General features: G+C 41.8%; 1 protein-coding gene across 3 annotated transcripts in view; it reads right to left on the bottom strand.

Moving 5' to 3' along the window:
• Positions 1–17,477, bottom strand: part of KYNU (kynureninase) — a 260,595-nt gene that overhangs the window by 191,106 nt on the left and 52,012 nt on the right. For all 3 annotated transcript variants that reach the window (XM_030209738.1, XM_030209735.1, XM_030209737.1), the window contains exon 2: positions 13,447–13,636. In XM_030209738.1, the coding sequence (XP_030065598.1) occupies positions 13,447–13,615 (169 nt within the window). In that variant the 5' untranslated portion in view covers positions 13,616–13,636. The remainder of the gene's footprint in view (positions 1–13,446; positions 13,637–17,477) is intronic.

Genomic DNA, 17,477 nt, shown 5'->3' on the forward strand with positions numbered 1-17,477 from the left:
CATGGCGAACAAGCCATTGCACCACAGCATCACAGCAATTTACCATGGCCTAGAATGCATAAACTCTATGTGATACTGTGAGCAAGGGATGAGGGCAGGCCTTCAAAATAACACAGCTAGACAAGGCTGTAAAATAAGGCAAGCACTTTATTCAGTTAATCTCAACATGGGCCTATGGTTGACAGGGCCCAAACCACAGTTTGTGGCATGTGACTGCCATGCCCCAAACACAGTATGTAAGCTCTCTCTCTCTCTCGTTTTCCAGGCCTGGCTCCAACCAGACCTCAGAACAAGGCTTCCAAGTCTTCAAATCAAAAGGTTGGCTTACCTTAGACAGGTCACAGTAGATAAATATATGTCACAAGGGCGTATACTGGGGCTTCAGTTCTTCCTTCCCTAGACCTCCTTAACCCCACAGTAGCCCTGCCTTTTATACTTCCTGGTTCATGTCCTCCCATCTCACTTCCTCCCTGGGCGGGACTAGTGGTTTTAAGGTAGCTCAGACTACCTGAGGCACTATTCGTAAGGGTGAGTGTGCTCTATAAGCCCCTCACATACCCTTCCCTTCAGCTCAACTCTGCCTGGTTGTGCACCTGCTATATCAGCGGGAGCCTTGGGAGTGCTCACACTGATGAGCGGCTGAAAATGCAGTTTGATGAAGAAAGCTGGAAATGTTTCTAAATTTATCTCCCTGAGGAAACTTCTTCTGTGAAAGTTATTCAACAGTGGTTTTTAAACACACAGGAGAATTACAGAAGCCAACCTATCGTTCAGGATGTTATGAACTTTTGAATGCAAAGCCAGTGGCGTTCCTAGGGCGGCTGACACCCGGGGTGGATCGCTGATGCGCCCCCCGGGTGCAGCGCCCCTCCCCCCCGGCGAAATGACACCTCCCCCCGGAAAAACTGTCCTTCTTCTATGTTTGTGCAGCGGTGCGTACGCCTTGTAGCGCTATAGAAATGCTAAATAGTAGTAGTAGTAGTACCGCGCACCTGTCTGCTTCGCTTGTTCCATGCTCCCTCTGCTCCGGAATAGGAAGTAACCTGTTCCGGGGCAGAGGGAGCACGGAACGAGCGGCGCCGACAGGCGCGTGGCACCCAATCAGCGGTGTGCACCCAGGGTGGACTGCACCCACCGCCCCCCCTAGGAACGCCACTGTACAAAGCACATATATCAAATGGATTTATTCATCTCAAGATAAGTTTGCATTTTAATTTTCAATATAATTGTTTTTGAAAACTTTGGGACTTTAAACTGTCCGACTTTAAACTGTCTTTGATGATATACAGACTTTTTACCATTTGAAATTTATATCGCTTGCAGTGGACTTTTTTTTATATGTGCGATGATGGGACAGTAGGTGGCTCTCTGTTTGGGGCACTTGGAGCTGAGCAAATAACACACAAATTAAAAAATTGTTTTCGTAAAAAATAATAATAAAATATTATTTTGTTTATGCATCTGACCTGCTTTTAGATTTTTTTAAGGGTCCAACTTCTAAGACAAAAAGTCAGCATTAGCATGTTCTTGGCCCACTCGATATTTCACCCAGCAGATAAAGGGCTGGAGGCTAAGGAACCAGTGCATGTGCATTTGACACTTTATCTTGAGCCATCCACTGAAGGAGTTGATAGTCTGTGACCAGCAGGAAGTGTCGCCCCAGCAAATAATATTGGAATATTTCAAAAGTCCACTTGACAGCTAGAGCTTCCTTCTCAATTGCCACATCATTTTCTCTCTCAGGAACAGCTTCTGGCTAATGTATGCCACCAGGTGGTTTTCCCCATCCGCTTCCTGGGCCAAAAGGAGTCCAACCTCTGATACATCGGTCTGCACAATGAAGTGTCGGCTGAAGTTCGGGCTGACCAGCACCGGGCTCTGAGCAAATATCCCTCTTCAGAGTTTTGAAAGCAATGGAGTGGAAGAGTGGCCTAGTGGTGGACTTTGGTCCTGAGGAACTGAGTTCAATTCCCACTTCAGGCACAGGCAGCTCCTTGTGCCTCTGGACAAGTCACTTAACCCTCCATTGCCCCATATAAGCCACATTGAGCCTGCCATGAGTGGGAAAGCACAGGGTACAAATGTAACAAAAAAAATACATCCAGATCTTTGGTCCAGTGTATCTTTTCTGAAGCCTTCTTCTCTAGGAGGCAGGTATGCGGATCTACTTTCTCAGCAAACCCTGGAGTAAACCTGTAGTAATAACCAACAACCCCGAGGAAGGCTCATACTTGCTTTTTTATCTGGGATACTGGCACCTGAATGATTGCCTCTACCTTCCAAATCTGGGTCTCACTTGTCCTTGCCTGACCGAGAACCTAAGTACTGGACTTCTTGTCCTCCCAAGAAGCACTTTTTATGATTTGCTGTCAGTCCAGTGGTCCATAGGCTATCCAGTATTACCTCTACTTGGAATAGATGTGTCCTCCGCTCCTCACTATAAATGGCAATGTCCTCTAAGTAGGCAGCCGCGTAACTGCCATGCAGTTTAAGGAGGCGGTCCACTAGGTGCTAGAAGGTAGCTGGAGCTCTGTGAAGGCCAAACAGTAACACAGTGAACTGGAACAAACCCTGGGGTGTTGAAAGGGCTGTCTTCTCCTTGGCATCCGGGGTGAGGGGTACCTGCCAATATCCCTGGTCAGGTCCAAGGTCAAAATGAATCAAGCTGCTCCCGTCCAGTATTAAAATGACTTGGGGAAATTCACTGCTTATTTCTCTATTGTACTGTTTGGGATCTTGCCAGGTACTTGTGACCTGGATTGGCCACTGTTAGAAACAGGATGCTGGGCTTGATGGACCTTCAGTCTGTCCCAGTATGACAATACTTAAGTACTGCCACAACATGTAAGACCCCGGGTGGGTGGAGGAGTGGCCTAGTGGTTAGAGTGGTGGACTTGGTCCTGGGGAACTGGGTTTGATTCCCACTGCAGGCACAGGCAGCTCCTTGTGACTCTGGGCAAGTCACTTAACCCTCCATTGCCCCAGGTACAAATAAGTACCTAAGCCGCATTGAGCCTGCCATGAGTGGGAAAGCGCGGGGTACAAATAAAAAAAAAAAATAAAAAAAAAAACATGTAAGACCCCGGGTGGGTGTTATGGAGTGGCCCTGTCAATAATACAGCCGGACAAGATTTTAATCATGAAATAAGTGCTGTATTAACTTAAAGCTGAGGCCTGTACCTTCACAGGCCTAGAACAAAGGTAAAGTCTCCTATCTTCCGAGGGGAAAAAGATTTTGCATGGGCCTGTGGCCAACAAGGCCCAAAACACAATTGATGGCCTGTGATAGCAACACTTCAAACACAATTTGTAGTTTCTCTCTTTCTCTCTTTGTATTTCCAGGTCTGGATCCAGCCAGACCTCATAACAAGGCTCACAATTCTTCATATAAAAGATTGGCTTACCTCATCCAGATCACAGCAGCTACAAGTGTTCAGTAAAGGTGTATGCTGGAGCTTCAGTTCTTCCTTCCCTGGGCCTCCTCAACCTCAGCCTGGCCGTCTTTTAACTCCCAGGTATTGCCACCGCCCCTTCTGGCTCACTTCCTCCTGGGGCGGGATCAGTGCTCTTAAGGTAGCCCAGGTTAGTTAGAGAGGGACTTCTTTTTAAAGGGTGAGAGGCAAAGTTCTATAAACCCCCATCACAGGCACTAAGAGACATTCCATAAGTGACATGCAATTCGCTTAGGGGCTCTTTTACTAAGCCACCGTAGGGCTACTACAGTAATGGTATGCGGCAAATCAGCCCTACTGATGGGCTACAGCAGGAGCCTGGCAGTAGCGCCGGTGTGTGCCGCACGCCATTTTCAGCGCTCAAAAAATAATTTTATTTTTTGAGCACTGCGGGCTTACCTGGCAGTAAGGGTTCTCCCAGGAAATAGCTACACGGAAAGTGCTTAACTTAATGCATGGCCATATCTGTATGGGTGGGGAATAGGCAGGGATTCCATTTACATGCATAACTTACAAAATATTGTAAGTTTTGCACTATAGTGCCACATTTACGCTTGCTATTGCCATGTCATAAGTGGGCATGCCTAAATGCAGGTGCACAGATGCCAATTTACACTGGTATTCTATAATGGAATCTAGGTGCCCAGATGCTCTTATAGAATTAATGCTCAGCACACAATGCATCTAGATGCCAAGCTGTAAAGTTGCTGCCAATAAGTGGTGCAGCACCAGTAAACAAGAAACAGAAATGTAGAATACTTTTTTTTAATTTACAAGAAGTCTTTATTAATATGTGAAAAATCTCTGCATACCAGAGTAAAATTACAACCATATCATTATAAAGTTGCCAAACATACCCAACAAAACAAACATACAGTATACAGAGTTCACTGCTAAACATGTCGCAATTCTGGACTTCACATTTTTCAAAATAATTTTCTCCCCTCCAAAAAAGCAATTAAACAAGTCATGCCTACTTGATAGTGATATCCCCCCTCCCCATCCTATACATTGCCCATCTATAGACACTTCAAACTTATATCCAATGATCAAATTACACCAGTAATCCTGTTTATACTCTCATACCCAAAGGAGCCCAAATTCGTCCCCATTCAGCCAATTGTTTGTGTTCTTTTGCTAATAACTTCTTTTTTGCAAAATATCCGAGCAGTGTTCTCCACTTAACCAGTGAAGAACTATTGTGTTGTTTCCAAGCTCGCGCTATTGTCAATCTGCCCGCACAAAAACAGTGATTTGCTAAAATCCTGCCTTCTTCTTTAAGTCCCACAATGTGTTTATGAAACATATACACTGCAGGATCCCATGGTATATCCATTCCTATCCAGTGTTGCACCCTTCCCTGGACAGCCCTCCAAAATGCCCTTACCTTTCTGCATCCCCACCAAATGTGACCCCATGGTGCCTTTTTGACCACAATGATTCCAGTACATCTGGGACACTGTGTTGAACATGTGATGTAATTGTACTGGGGTAAGATACCAACAATATAGTATTTTAGTGATATTTTCCTGAATATTTACTGCTGGGGAAATCCGTACCGAGCCTCTTTCCCATCTCTTCCATTCCTCCTCTGTATAGTTTACTCCCAATTCCTTTTCCCATTGGGCACGATGCCCAAAGCTCTGTGGGAGCTGATCTCGCAGGTACCCCTAGAGCAATGTAATTAAGCCTCTAGTTCCCTGTTAGAAATGTAGAATACTTTTAAAAAAGATGCATTTTTTTCCCAATCTGACATGTTTCAGTTCCTGAAAACTTATAATATTGTTTTTTCTTTTCTACCTTACCCCTCCATTTACTAAGCTGCGCTAACAGCTGCCGCACAGCAATGCCGACACAGTCCATTCAAACTGAACAATCAGTTTCGGCATTAGCGCATGGCAGCCTCTAGCATGGCTTATCATGCTCTTATCATGTCCCTGGTCCTGTGGTAGTAGGACATGGCATTTTATTAATATGTCTCCTTCTGCTGACAGAAGGGGGTGGGGGTTGCAGCACCATAACAAATTTGCTGAGTAGGAATTTTTGGCACCTGCTTAATGTGGGAGACCTGGCAGGTATGTAATTATGCATTTTTTTATTTATTGTGCAATTTTATGCAATTGTGCATGTGCTAATTAATTATATACAGTATTATGCATACACCTAACTGCATAATTCCCCGGGATGTTTACAGGCAAGTGGGTGGGGAGAAGATGTTCAGGCAATGAATCCATTTGCAGCAAATAGGCAAAAAGCTAGATCTGCCAGATTCTCTGGATCCACCCGGTTCTGAGCAATTTCACCTTAAATACGATGAGTGGCAGATCCAGTTTTTATCTATCCGTGCTTCAACTTATGTACTGATCCAGCTTTTACCCAGTCCCTCCATGCCTTTCCACTATTACCACTACATAACTCTATTTTAACAACCTGTTTATCAAGCATTGCTGAAATAGAATGTCCTTGCTTAGAAAGTTAAAAAGGATGTGGACAGTTAAACTAGCAAGACTTATGATTGACAACAGGCTCAAAGCAAGCCATTTGAACACAGACAAAGTAGCAGCAAAATCACTGTAACAGGATTCCAATAAAACTCCTTAAGAATGTCATCCAATCTTTACAAGTGTTATTTTAATACTATAGGAGTAAGATGTATATTATATTACTTATGGGTATTTAAAAAAAACAACAACAAATTACTATGCCATGTGTGTGAGCAAGTGAGAGAAAGGACAATTTACAGCAATATGGACAAGCATATGGTATAAAATATTTTGCCTGCCTTTGGTTATTCATGAAGTCATAAACAGAAAGAAATTAAAGTAATGAGTCTGTTCCATACTGCAGATCAACCTTAAAGGGAAACACACTACCTGGGTAATTTCCTAAAAGAACAGAACTTTTTTAATGTATTAACACCTTCATTTTAAAGCTTTAACTTCTCATTGCAGAAAGATCTAAAACACTTTATACATCATTCTTAGAGTGATAAGGAAACTAGCACTAGACACTGAAGCATATGGTATCATTATCAATTTTACTTATACAGGAAAGGATGCGTATTGAAGTTTGGAGTGTGATTAAAACAGTTGTAAACATTGGATCTAGTAGACTGACTATGGCATTAATATTATCACTGTGGTCATCATTAATTTCCAGATAACCTACAGTAAATGGATTTGGATTTAGTTCGTGTCTTCCTTGGTAGTTCAAAGCGATATATTCAGGAGCAATAGGTATTTTCCAGTCACAGGAAGCTAGCAGTCTAGTTGTACATGAGAGAATGGAGGATTGAATGACTTCACTGAGATCACAAGGAGCAGCAGTGGGATTTAATATTTAAGAGTAAAGTGAAAGTCTTTTTGTTTCTAAAGGTGTTAAGGTTCAGATACTGGATAAATGGTTAAAGATAATCAGATAGGAAATTCAGACCCTGATGCTCAAAAGTAAACACGGATGCTAGAGGCTATCAGCGCCGTACTAGCACCAGCATTTATCTGCGCAGAATGTTCAGAGAGGTCTAGCATGGGAAACAATGAGCACGCCAGACTACTACTGCAGATAGCATGCAAATGTAGTCAAGCTCATGTGAATTAGATCATTTTGTATTCTTCCCCAATGCTCAGAAAAGAGCACCCGAAACAAAACTGCCTTACTATTGCAAAAAATAACGCCAGGTTGGAGCAGGCATTAGGATGTTGGAAGAGAGGATTTTGCACTCATGATTCTTAACCACGAAAAGCAATATTTAACTTAAATAAGACTGTTTAAGTGAATTTAGAAAAACAACTAAACAGTAAACTGAAGCAACATTTTGAACTAAATAAAGATATCAAAGAATAATTATCAAGACTCAAGTTTAGTGGAGATTTAAAACAGTAATGTGTTAGCATTATCTTGGCTACATTCCAAGGTGTGCTTAAGGTCAAAGATGCCCCATTGTTTTACAAATACCTGAACAGTCAGATCACCACCTCCCCTCCCCATGGCCTGCAGTAATTCCAAGCCTGCAACTTGAATAACAGAATTATCTGGTTAGTAACCATGAGAGCCACATAGCTGCAGGACTAACAATAGAAGAAGGGCAGCTGGAAAGAGGAACCCAAGGAGGGCTTAAGCACACATTTAGGACTGACAAGGAGCACTACAAAACCTGACAGTCTTAAACTAGTTTCAAAAGCTATCACCATGAAGTGGCTCACATTTGGATTTGCTTAGCCCTTTTGAGCATGTCGGGCGTCAACCTATTAGATAACTTAGTGCCTAATCCTATCCCTGTTATCTTTAATCCATCTAGAAAACCCTGTACTAAGAAACACCCTAATTGTCATGTCAGAGACATGCTAGACAATACCGTCAGAACACTACTATTGTAAATCCTGCCACCCCGAAACTCACGGCGTAAAGAATGTGTTCCAAAATACCAGATGTTAATGTGTGTAGTCGCACCGAGTGTCTAAGACCACACTGCCAAGAGCAGAGGAAGGGTGTACATTTAACTCAACTTCCACTCTCACATACAAAGTACGAGAGGAAAAGTTGAACCAATTTCAGTTACTTTTTATGTTTCTTTACTTTTTAAAATCGGATTCAAGTATCAACAATTAGTTTTCATTTTTTTTCTACATAATTTGATAAATATCTCTTTTCTTTTCTTAAGTTCAACAATATTTTCTTCCACAAACTTTTAAACATAAATGTCTAAATGTACTTATAGTTATTTACTAACATTTGTTTCCCCTTAACAGAGTTTCTTCAACTCCCGCAGAACAAGAACAACTATCAGATAAGTATATATATATTTTTAAACATTGAAACATGTCAATTTTCTTTATAAATGTTTTATTTTGAAATTTCTTGTATATTATAAGAATTTGATTCTTTGGGATACTCTTTTTTTTTTTTTTATTCACAAGATCCACTTTAGGAAAACCAGCTAGAGTCCAGGTGAGTATACTAACTTTTTTTTTTCTTGCATGCAAGTACTTAACTGAAGCAGAAGAGATTATTTTCCAGTTACAAACTGTAGAGCAGAATTCTTTCTTGTGTGGGGGCCCAAAGCGTTTTTTTTTTCAGGTTGTGTTCCACAACTTCCTCTTCCTTTTCTTTGCAATCTTCCTCCTAAACCTATCTTACTCAAATTAAATTTGGGAAAGAAACCCTAACTTCCTGTCACTGTTCATAGAATCTCACTAAGTGACATAAAGAGGTAAAAACACTGTGGCCAATTTAACTAATCAAAACAAAATTAATTAAAAGATTCCCTTTCTTCCGGGCCTACTGCTTTACATTTATTTCCCTGATCTATGATGGGCACAAGAAAAAGCAGAAAACCATCACTCTGGCACTCTGCTAACACTTCTTTCAAATTCTAGCATTCATACCTCATCTCACTTCCCCAACCTGTAGAACCTCCTTTAAAATTTCTTTACACCAGCTTCACTCACCCTGCCATTCACATCAATCAAACCAATACAAATTCTTTCTAAAACTGCTATCCTTTACCAGTGTGAATGTTAACACTCAGCACTGTATCATTATTTCACTGTTTGACACAAGAACTTCCTCTTTAAATACTTCCAAAACTTCTTCCTTCTCCCTGACACAACACTCTCACAACACATCCTCTCTGCTCAGCTGTTTTCTGCCTCTCTCAGCAACTGGCAGGCAGGCAGTTGCTAAGGCAATGGAGACTCAGCTTGCACACCTGACGTCTCCTGACCAATAGAAATTGCTCTTTAGAACTTATTTTTTTCTACAGAAAGTTAGAATCCTGTCTAAACCCAACTGATTCTCCATTTTGATTTTTAGTTTTTCCATAGGATATAATTGGAAAAGTACTATTTACAAAAGTGAATCATACACCAAAATCACCACACCAATTATGTATTACAATGCCCACAGAATTATAGTTTTACTTTTCAAAATTAACTATTTTTAATGAACGTGATATATTTTCATTAATAAAACCCTTTAAAAAATACCAAAATAAATTAAAACACTTATCAAAAATTTAATTAACCCTTTAATCACCTGCTCTGTTGAAGGTTTATTTTTAAACCCCGTCAGAGACCCCTTTTAAGCCCCCCTGGGAAAACTACTACGTAAAATCTTTTTTTCAAAATTTTAACCCCCCCCCTCAGCAAATTTCAAGAAGTTCTCAGAAACCCATAATAAAAAAGAAAAATTAAAATCCCATTAACCCCTTAATTTCTATTAATATAAGTCCCAAAATCCATAATTTAAAATAAAACCAAATTTATTTTTGGGCCAACAGACCCCTTACTTGACTCCCTAGAGTCCCCTGAGCTGGCGACCACCATTGGTTCCGGTCCCGAAGGTCCCCATCAAAAATCGGGTCAAAAACAAAAAGACCGCAAAAAGCACAAAAATTCCTGGAACTCCGGCTGGGCAGCTCTAAAATCGAGCCCCAGGATTCAGCAACGTCTAACCGGAGCTCCAGGGATAGACTGAGCATGTGCGAACTTTGCACCTGCTCAATCTGCCCCCCTTCCCCCTCCCAGCAGGCTAGGCCGAAAGCTGGCCATTTTCCTGCCGGGTTCAATCTGAACTCTGTCATTCGCGTCCAGTGTGCCTTCGCGGCTGGATGCGTTTTGACGGCGCTCCTGACACTGGAGCGCTGCAGAGTCCCCTCCACCAATGCCCGTCGCAACTGGCCCAGAACGGGCCCAAAGATGCTCGGACCGTCTGGGCAACAACGGAACAGCCCAGAAAGGCCAGGACACCCATCGGTCCACAACGAAGCCTGGGGAAGCCCAGGTAGGACTTATTTATATACAAAACAATATTAAAATAAATTAACCCCTTAGGGTTACACTATCCAGCTTATAATCGAACGAGAAAAACGCCCAAGTTCCGACCTAAATCGGGAGATGGACGTTTATCTCACAAAAACGAATAAAGCGGTATAATCGAAAGCCAATTTTTGGGCGTTTTCAACTGCACTCCGTCGTGGATGCGGACAAAGTTTATGGGGGCGTGTCAGAGGTGTGGCGAAGGCGGAACTGGGGCGTGGTTATCTGCCGAACAAAGATGGGCGCATTTCACCGATAATGGGAAGAAAGTATGCGTTTTTACCTAGAATTTAGGACACTTTTCCTGGACCCTGTTTTTTCACGAATAAGGCCCCAAAAAGTGCCCTAAATGACCAGATGACCACTGGAGGGAATCGGGGATGACCTCCCCTGACTCCCCCAGTGGTCACTAACCCCCTCCCACCACAAAAAATGATGTTTCACACATTTTCATTTTCACCCTCAAATGTCATACCCAGCTCCCTGGCAGCAGTATGCAGGTCACTGGAGGAGTTGTTAGGGGGTGCAGTGGACTTCAGGCAGGTGGACCCAGGCCCATCCCCCCCTACCTGTTACAATTGTGCTGCTTAATGCTTATTAGTCGTCCAACCCCCCCAAACCCACTGTACCCACATGTAGGTGCCCCCCTTCACCCCTTAGGGCTATAGTAATGGTGTAGACTTGTGGGCAGTGGGTTTTGAGGGGGATTTGGGGGGCTCAACACACAAGGGAAGGGTGCTATGCACCTGGGAGCTCTTTGACCTTTTTATTTGTTTTTGTAAAAGTGCCCCCTAGGGTGCCCGGTTGGTGTCCTGGCATGTGAGGGGGACCAGTGCACTACGAATCCTGGCCCCTCCCACGAATAAATGTCTTGGATTTATTCGTTTTTGAGCTGGGCGCTTTCATTTTCTATTATCGCTGAAAATCAAAAACGCCCAGCTCACACATTGTTGAATAAAACATGGGCGTCTATTTTTTTCGAAAATACGGTTCGGTCCGCCCCTTCACTGACCCGTTCTCGGAGATAAACGCCCATGGAGATAGGCGTTTTCGTTCAATTATGCCCCTCTATGGCTACAGACCAGAACAAAATGGCTAACTTTTGATGGCCTAGAAAAACTCACTACCTTTTGCAAATACCCAATTAATTCTCCCCTTTGGAATACAAGACTCAACTCACTCCTGTCCCCGCCATCTATACCAACGCCAGATATGTAAGAAACAAAGCTCTCATACTCAGAGACCTGCTAGAATCTTCATATCTGGGTTTTCTGTTTATCTAAGAGACAAGGCTCACAGAAGTTGATAGTCCAACACTTCCCCACATCTATCCACCCAGTTATGGTACTCTTCACTCTCCAAGACAGGGTAAAAAAAGGAGGCAGACTTGCTCTGATCTTTAAGAGCTTTTTCCATGTATTTTTAGCTACTGCAGTTCTGGGATTTTCTCTGAACTGGAATACATGCTATGCAAATTCTGTGATGATTCAAAAAAGGCAAATCAAATTGCCCTACTCCACATTTACCATCCTCCGGGAGCTTGCTCCAAGGCAGAACCCCTACTTGTAGAGATTACTTCCTCTGTCATGGCACAATTTTCAAGAATTATCTTCCTGGGAGACTTATTTTTTATTTTATTTTATTTATTGCATTTGTACCCCACATTTTCCCACCTATTTGCAGGCTCAATGTGGCTTACAGAGTGTTGTTATGACAAAGTCATGACAGGATCTTGGATACAATCAAAAAGCAGAAGATGGATGAGGAATTATAGAAGATGGTGTTAGATAGGATAGTTTAGGAGGTGTGTTTTGATGATTGGTTGGGTTGATGTGGTTTATTTAATACATTTCCCACCCATTTGCAGGCTCTATGTGGCCAAAGAGTGTTGTTATGACATTATCATGAGAGGATCTTAAACAGCTACACTTGGAAAATGATACAGACACCAATGCCCACAACTTCAAATCATTCCTGAAGGTCTGCGAACTAACTACATTCTCTGAGGGTGCAACTCACGAAAAAGGCCATATGTTAGACTTTATGACTTCCTATCCTAATAGCTTGATTAGTTCATTCAAATGGAAGCCAGTACCAGGTCTGGTCATTTGCAACAGGAGTTCACCAGTGATATCTGTATGTCAAGCTCAATCAGGCACAAGTCCTACAAACTCATCTCCACCAGAGGCAAAATCAACGAGGTCACTTTCTGGTCTGAGCTAACAGACCCCCCTCACTACTGCATCTCCTACACATGGTTCAACCAAATCCCACTGTTAAGTGAATTTAGAAAAACAACTAAACAATAACCTGAAGCAACATTTCTGAATGCAGTCTGAATACTGCTTCAGGTATTATGGATATTCTTAACAAACTAGAAAGCAAATCTGAGGAGTAGCCTAGTGGACTGTAAACCAAAGGACCCTGGCTCAAATTCCACTGTAATTTTTTCTGGGGTTCCCTCCAGGAACAGAAAAATACTTACTGTACCTAAAGATATAGGACACCTGCAAGCCTGAAGGCTATTGAAGTGGGGTACATTGAGGTACAGTAGTTATTTTTCTGTTCATGGAGCGCTCACAATGACAAAATTAAAATTAAAGTGGGTTTGAATCTGGTTTACAGTTTACTGTGCTATCCACTAGGGTGCCCTTCTGCGTTGCCTGGATGGCTGTGCTGCCCTACAGATATCCATGTCCCTTGTTTTCTCCCATTCATAATTTAAACATTTCACTTGGTGAAATGGCTGTTCATGCTGGATGTCTCCAACACAAGGATGTCCATCTCAACGTATTTCCTGTTTGAAAAATACATGCGAGAAGGGCATTAATTTGGGACGTTCTGACATGGGCGTTCCTATTCTAACATGGACATCCTTTCAAAAATGCCCCTCCATTTGTCTTATAGAATAGGCTAAAAATCGGCAAAGCTCCAAAAAAAGTGAATAAATAAAAACTTTATATTATACTGACACATTTTCAAATCAGTTCTAAATGAATTCTTCTGAAGGACAAAAGTGTTTCTTTTTGCAGTTTCCTAAAATATTTACTTGAGAAATACATCTTGACAGTTTCATACATCTGTTGAGAGGAATTAGCAGGTCAACTTGACCACGGTAGTAGGCTGAAGAAAAGGGTATGACATTAGCAACTGGCAGTAATATGTGCAGACATCCTTACCTGAAGGCAGGTGCTTGACTTTTGGAATATGAAAACAGTCTTTAAAGTGTCTCAACCCATCTTGTTCATCTAAATGGAAAGCAAGTTTTTTATCTACCGGGCTGCATCCAAGCTGGGAGGCTGTTTGCTCCAAAATTGCTGCTGGTGAATTATAAGATAATGGATCCATTTTACAGTAGCTCACTACTATCTAAAACAGAAAAGCAAAAATGACATAGCACAATGATTATTCTTTGCAACAATTACCTGAAAAGTAATGATTCCAATGTCTACGGAAGAAATTGAGAAACAGCTTTTAAATATAAAGCAATGTTCAACGCCTTATGAAATTTGAGGTAATCCCTTTGTATGCTACAATCTTGGAAGGGAAATTCCAGCGAAATGGAACAGCAAATGTGAACATTCAGGCTCCAGTACAAAATAGACTATATTCTTTGGAAGAAAGGTGAACCAAATGAAACTCATTCTCAGGCCTCAAAGAGGGAGGCGGAAAATAAAACTTTCATCTTAGGAGCTAACAACCCTGGACTCATTTCGTGTAGAGCTTTAAAAGCTAGGCAGAGAACCTTAAACTGAACTCTGAAAGAAATGGAGAATCAATGTAGGTCAGCCGATACTGATAATAGGATTAGAATTTACTTAACAACAGCAAACAGCAGGCACTAAGACATGACTGAGAGTGATGAGATTAATTTCAAATTTTATCAAAGCAAATAAACAGAAGAGAGTGGCAGATAGCTACCACAGAATACCGGTGATCATTATTTATTTATATTTATTTATTTATTTACTTATATTAAGATCAAAAGGGATTGAATATCACAAGGCATTTTCTTTTTCTAGGGAGCTTGTGATCTTTTATATTTTGAATAGGTTAAATGTAATTATTTTATTTACTGTATATGATTTCTTCATACGTGGGACATCATCCTGCTTTGCAGTGTCAAATCACAAGTCTGTCAGGATGTCCAGAGTGAATTTGCATGAAATTTGTTTGTAGTCATTACACATTTCAGATATACAAACATAAAACTCATGCATAATCATTGTACAAGTCTTGAAAATTAAATCTGCAAAGTGAAATTGCAGAACTTTGTTGAGAAACAGAGATGTGTGAACTTTCAAAAAAAAAAAAATCAAGTCTAGGAATGCACGGCAAACTTTAAAGAGGAAACTTTATAATTCCATGATGTGCACTTGTGTTCTCATAGTTGCAAGTAGGTAAGGTCAGAGAGGGTCAGAGAGGGTTTTCCCTGGGATTCTATATATTGCACCTTAATTTCTGAATGGAAATCAAAGTGTATTCTAAAACACTACACGTAACTTAATTGGTTAGCTAATCAACACTGTCAATTGGATGTTAACAGGCAATTAGCACTAATTGGCATTAAGATTTATGTGTACAACTTGCTAAGTGTATTCTGTAATGTGGTGCGTGTAAATTCTGTCGCATGGTTGAAAAGGGGGCGAGGCCATGGGCGGAGCATGGGTATTTCTAAAAATCTATGCACGTTGTTTTAGAATACACGCTTTGAACCTAATTTAGGCATCGGGATTTATGCCAAGTAAAACATGGCATAAATGGCCGCTACCGAATGTTTGGGTTGTATGTAATGTGTGGGGATGGGCAATGTTTGTGGGGCATATATTTAGGGTGGAACTTGTGCGTTTGAGGTTATAGTTGGGGGAGTTTGTAGGAATGTGTGAGGACAACCTGACAGAATGTCCTTCACTCCCCTGCATACTCTGTAATCCACAGCATGATTTCTCACTCCACCACACCCTCTGTTCATTCTCCCTCCCCAACCTTATCCCCCACTACACCACTCTAAGGACCTGCTTGCTGCTCTAAAGGACTTGGCTAGAACATCTGAGGCTGTCATAGATGCTGGTGAATACTATTTTTATTCCCATTTTTTGGTGGTGGCAGTGGGTCAGTGACACTGGGGAAGTAAGGGGGGTTATCCCTGATCCCTTCCTATGGTCATCTGGTCATTTAGGACACCTTTTCGTGTCTTATTCGTTAAAAACAGGTCTAGACCAAACTGTTGAAGTTTTCACCCTAGACCTTTTGGTTTTGTTCCATTATAGCTGTAAAACATCCAAGTGTTAGGCATGCCCTAAGCCTGCCCTAATGTCACCTTCAAAATGACCCTGACATACCCCCCTTGTGATTTGGACACATTGTAGATGAAATGCATAGATAAACATCTTCAAAATAGGTTTTAAAAATACAAATTTGGGTGTTTTGAGAAGAAACCCATTCAAATGGTGCTTTATTACACTTTTTGGATGTTTTTCTTTTTCAAAAATGAGCCCCCAAATAGTGTAAAATGTTTTAACATGTTTTGTGGTAGACTGTTAGTGTGCCTTAACCATATGTTAAGGGCTTAATGCCACTTTGTAAAAGGAGCCCGTAAGGAAATTTCAAATGAGCCTAAACCTTTTGGCCATCCACATCCCTAGTTTACAAATTCAGAAAAATATTCACTATATGGTTTTGATAGAATGTTCAGAATTGCACCTACAACAGTATCTGCAAAGAAAAAGCTCTGGTCCAATTCCAAAAGTCAGTAACCACCAAGTCTCCAGCCCAAATTCAAAAAGCTCAGTTAAAGGTGGCTTTTTTCTATGCAGATTGATGGCTGCATTCTTTTACCTTCAACATCGGACCTCATTTTTCTTTTAAGCACAGGTATTGCAGTACATGCTTTGAATCTGTGAATGTATTGTGGAAACCTATGTGACCCCTGATGAAGGTTTTTCTAAAACTTGGCCAAGTTGGGTCCTGTTTACATTAAAGTTGACAATTTTCAAGTCTTAAATCAAATGGCGTGGAGGGGCATAATCGAAAGGGGCACCCAAGTTTTACTGACGACATCCTCGCAGGACGTCCCAGCAAACATAGTAACATATAGTAACATAGTAGATGACGGCAGAAAACAAACCCGTATTATCGAAACAAGATGGGCGTCCATCTTTCGTTTCAATAATATGGCTGGAGACACCCAAATCGCGAAATTTATGGCCAGTATTCATAGTGCACTGGTCCCCCTGACATGCCAAGACACCAACCGGACACCCTAGGGGGCACTGCAGTGGACTTCAGAAATTGTTCCCAGGTGTATAGCTCCATTACTTTGTGTGCTGAGCCCCCCAAACTCCCCCAAAACCCACTCCCCACAACTGTACACCACTACCATAACCCTAAGGGGTGAAGGGGGGCACCTACAAGTGGGTACAGTGGGTTTCTGGGGGTTTTTGAAGGGCTCACATTTACCACCACAAGTGTAACAGGTAGGGGAGGATGGGCCTGGGTCCGCCTGCATGAAGTGCACTGCACCCACTAAAACTGCTCCAGGGACCTGCATAGTGCTGTGATGGAGCAGGGTATGACAGTTGAGGCTGACATAGAGGCTGGCAAAAAATATTTAATTTTTTTTTTTTTAGGGTGGGCGAGGGTTAGTGACCACTGAGGGAGTAAGTGGAGGTCATCCATGATTCCCTCTGGTGGTCATCTGGTCAGTTTGGGCACCTTTTTGAGGCTTGGTCATAACAAAAAATGGACCAAGTAAAGTTGCCCAAGTGCTCGTCAGGGACACCTTTCTTTTTTCCATTATCGGTCGAGGTGCCCATGTGTTAGGCAACCCCAGTCCCACCTTCGCTACACTTCTGACATGCCCCCATGACCTTTGGTCGTCCCCGCGATGGAAAGCAGTTGAGGATGCCCAAAATCGACTTTCGATTATGCCAATTTGAGCAACCCTGGGAGAAGGACGCCCAGCTACCAATTTGTGTCAAAAGATGGGTGCCCTTCTCTTTTGAAAATAAGCCTGATAGAATTCAATAAAAAGCAGCTAAATAGGAATATGATCGATCATGATTTCTTCTAGACACTAAGGGCCTAATTCTGTAAATGGCGTCCAAAAATAGTGCATAGTGGTATTCTATAAACTGCACCTAAAGTTAAGCGTGGTTTACAGAATAGCGCCTAGGGATGGGGAATACACCTATATTTAGGCACAGCCATT

This window comes from Microcaecilia unicolor, chromosome 7 (genome assembly GCF_901765095.1).
Source record: "Microcaecilia unicolor chromosome 7, aMicUni1.1, whole genome shotgun sequence".
In the NCBI taxonomy this organism is placed as follows: domain Eukaryota; kingdom Metazoa; phylum Chordata; class Amphibia; order Gymnophiona; family Siphonopidae; genus Microcaecilia; species Microcaecilia unicolor.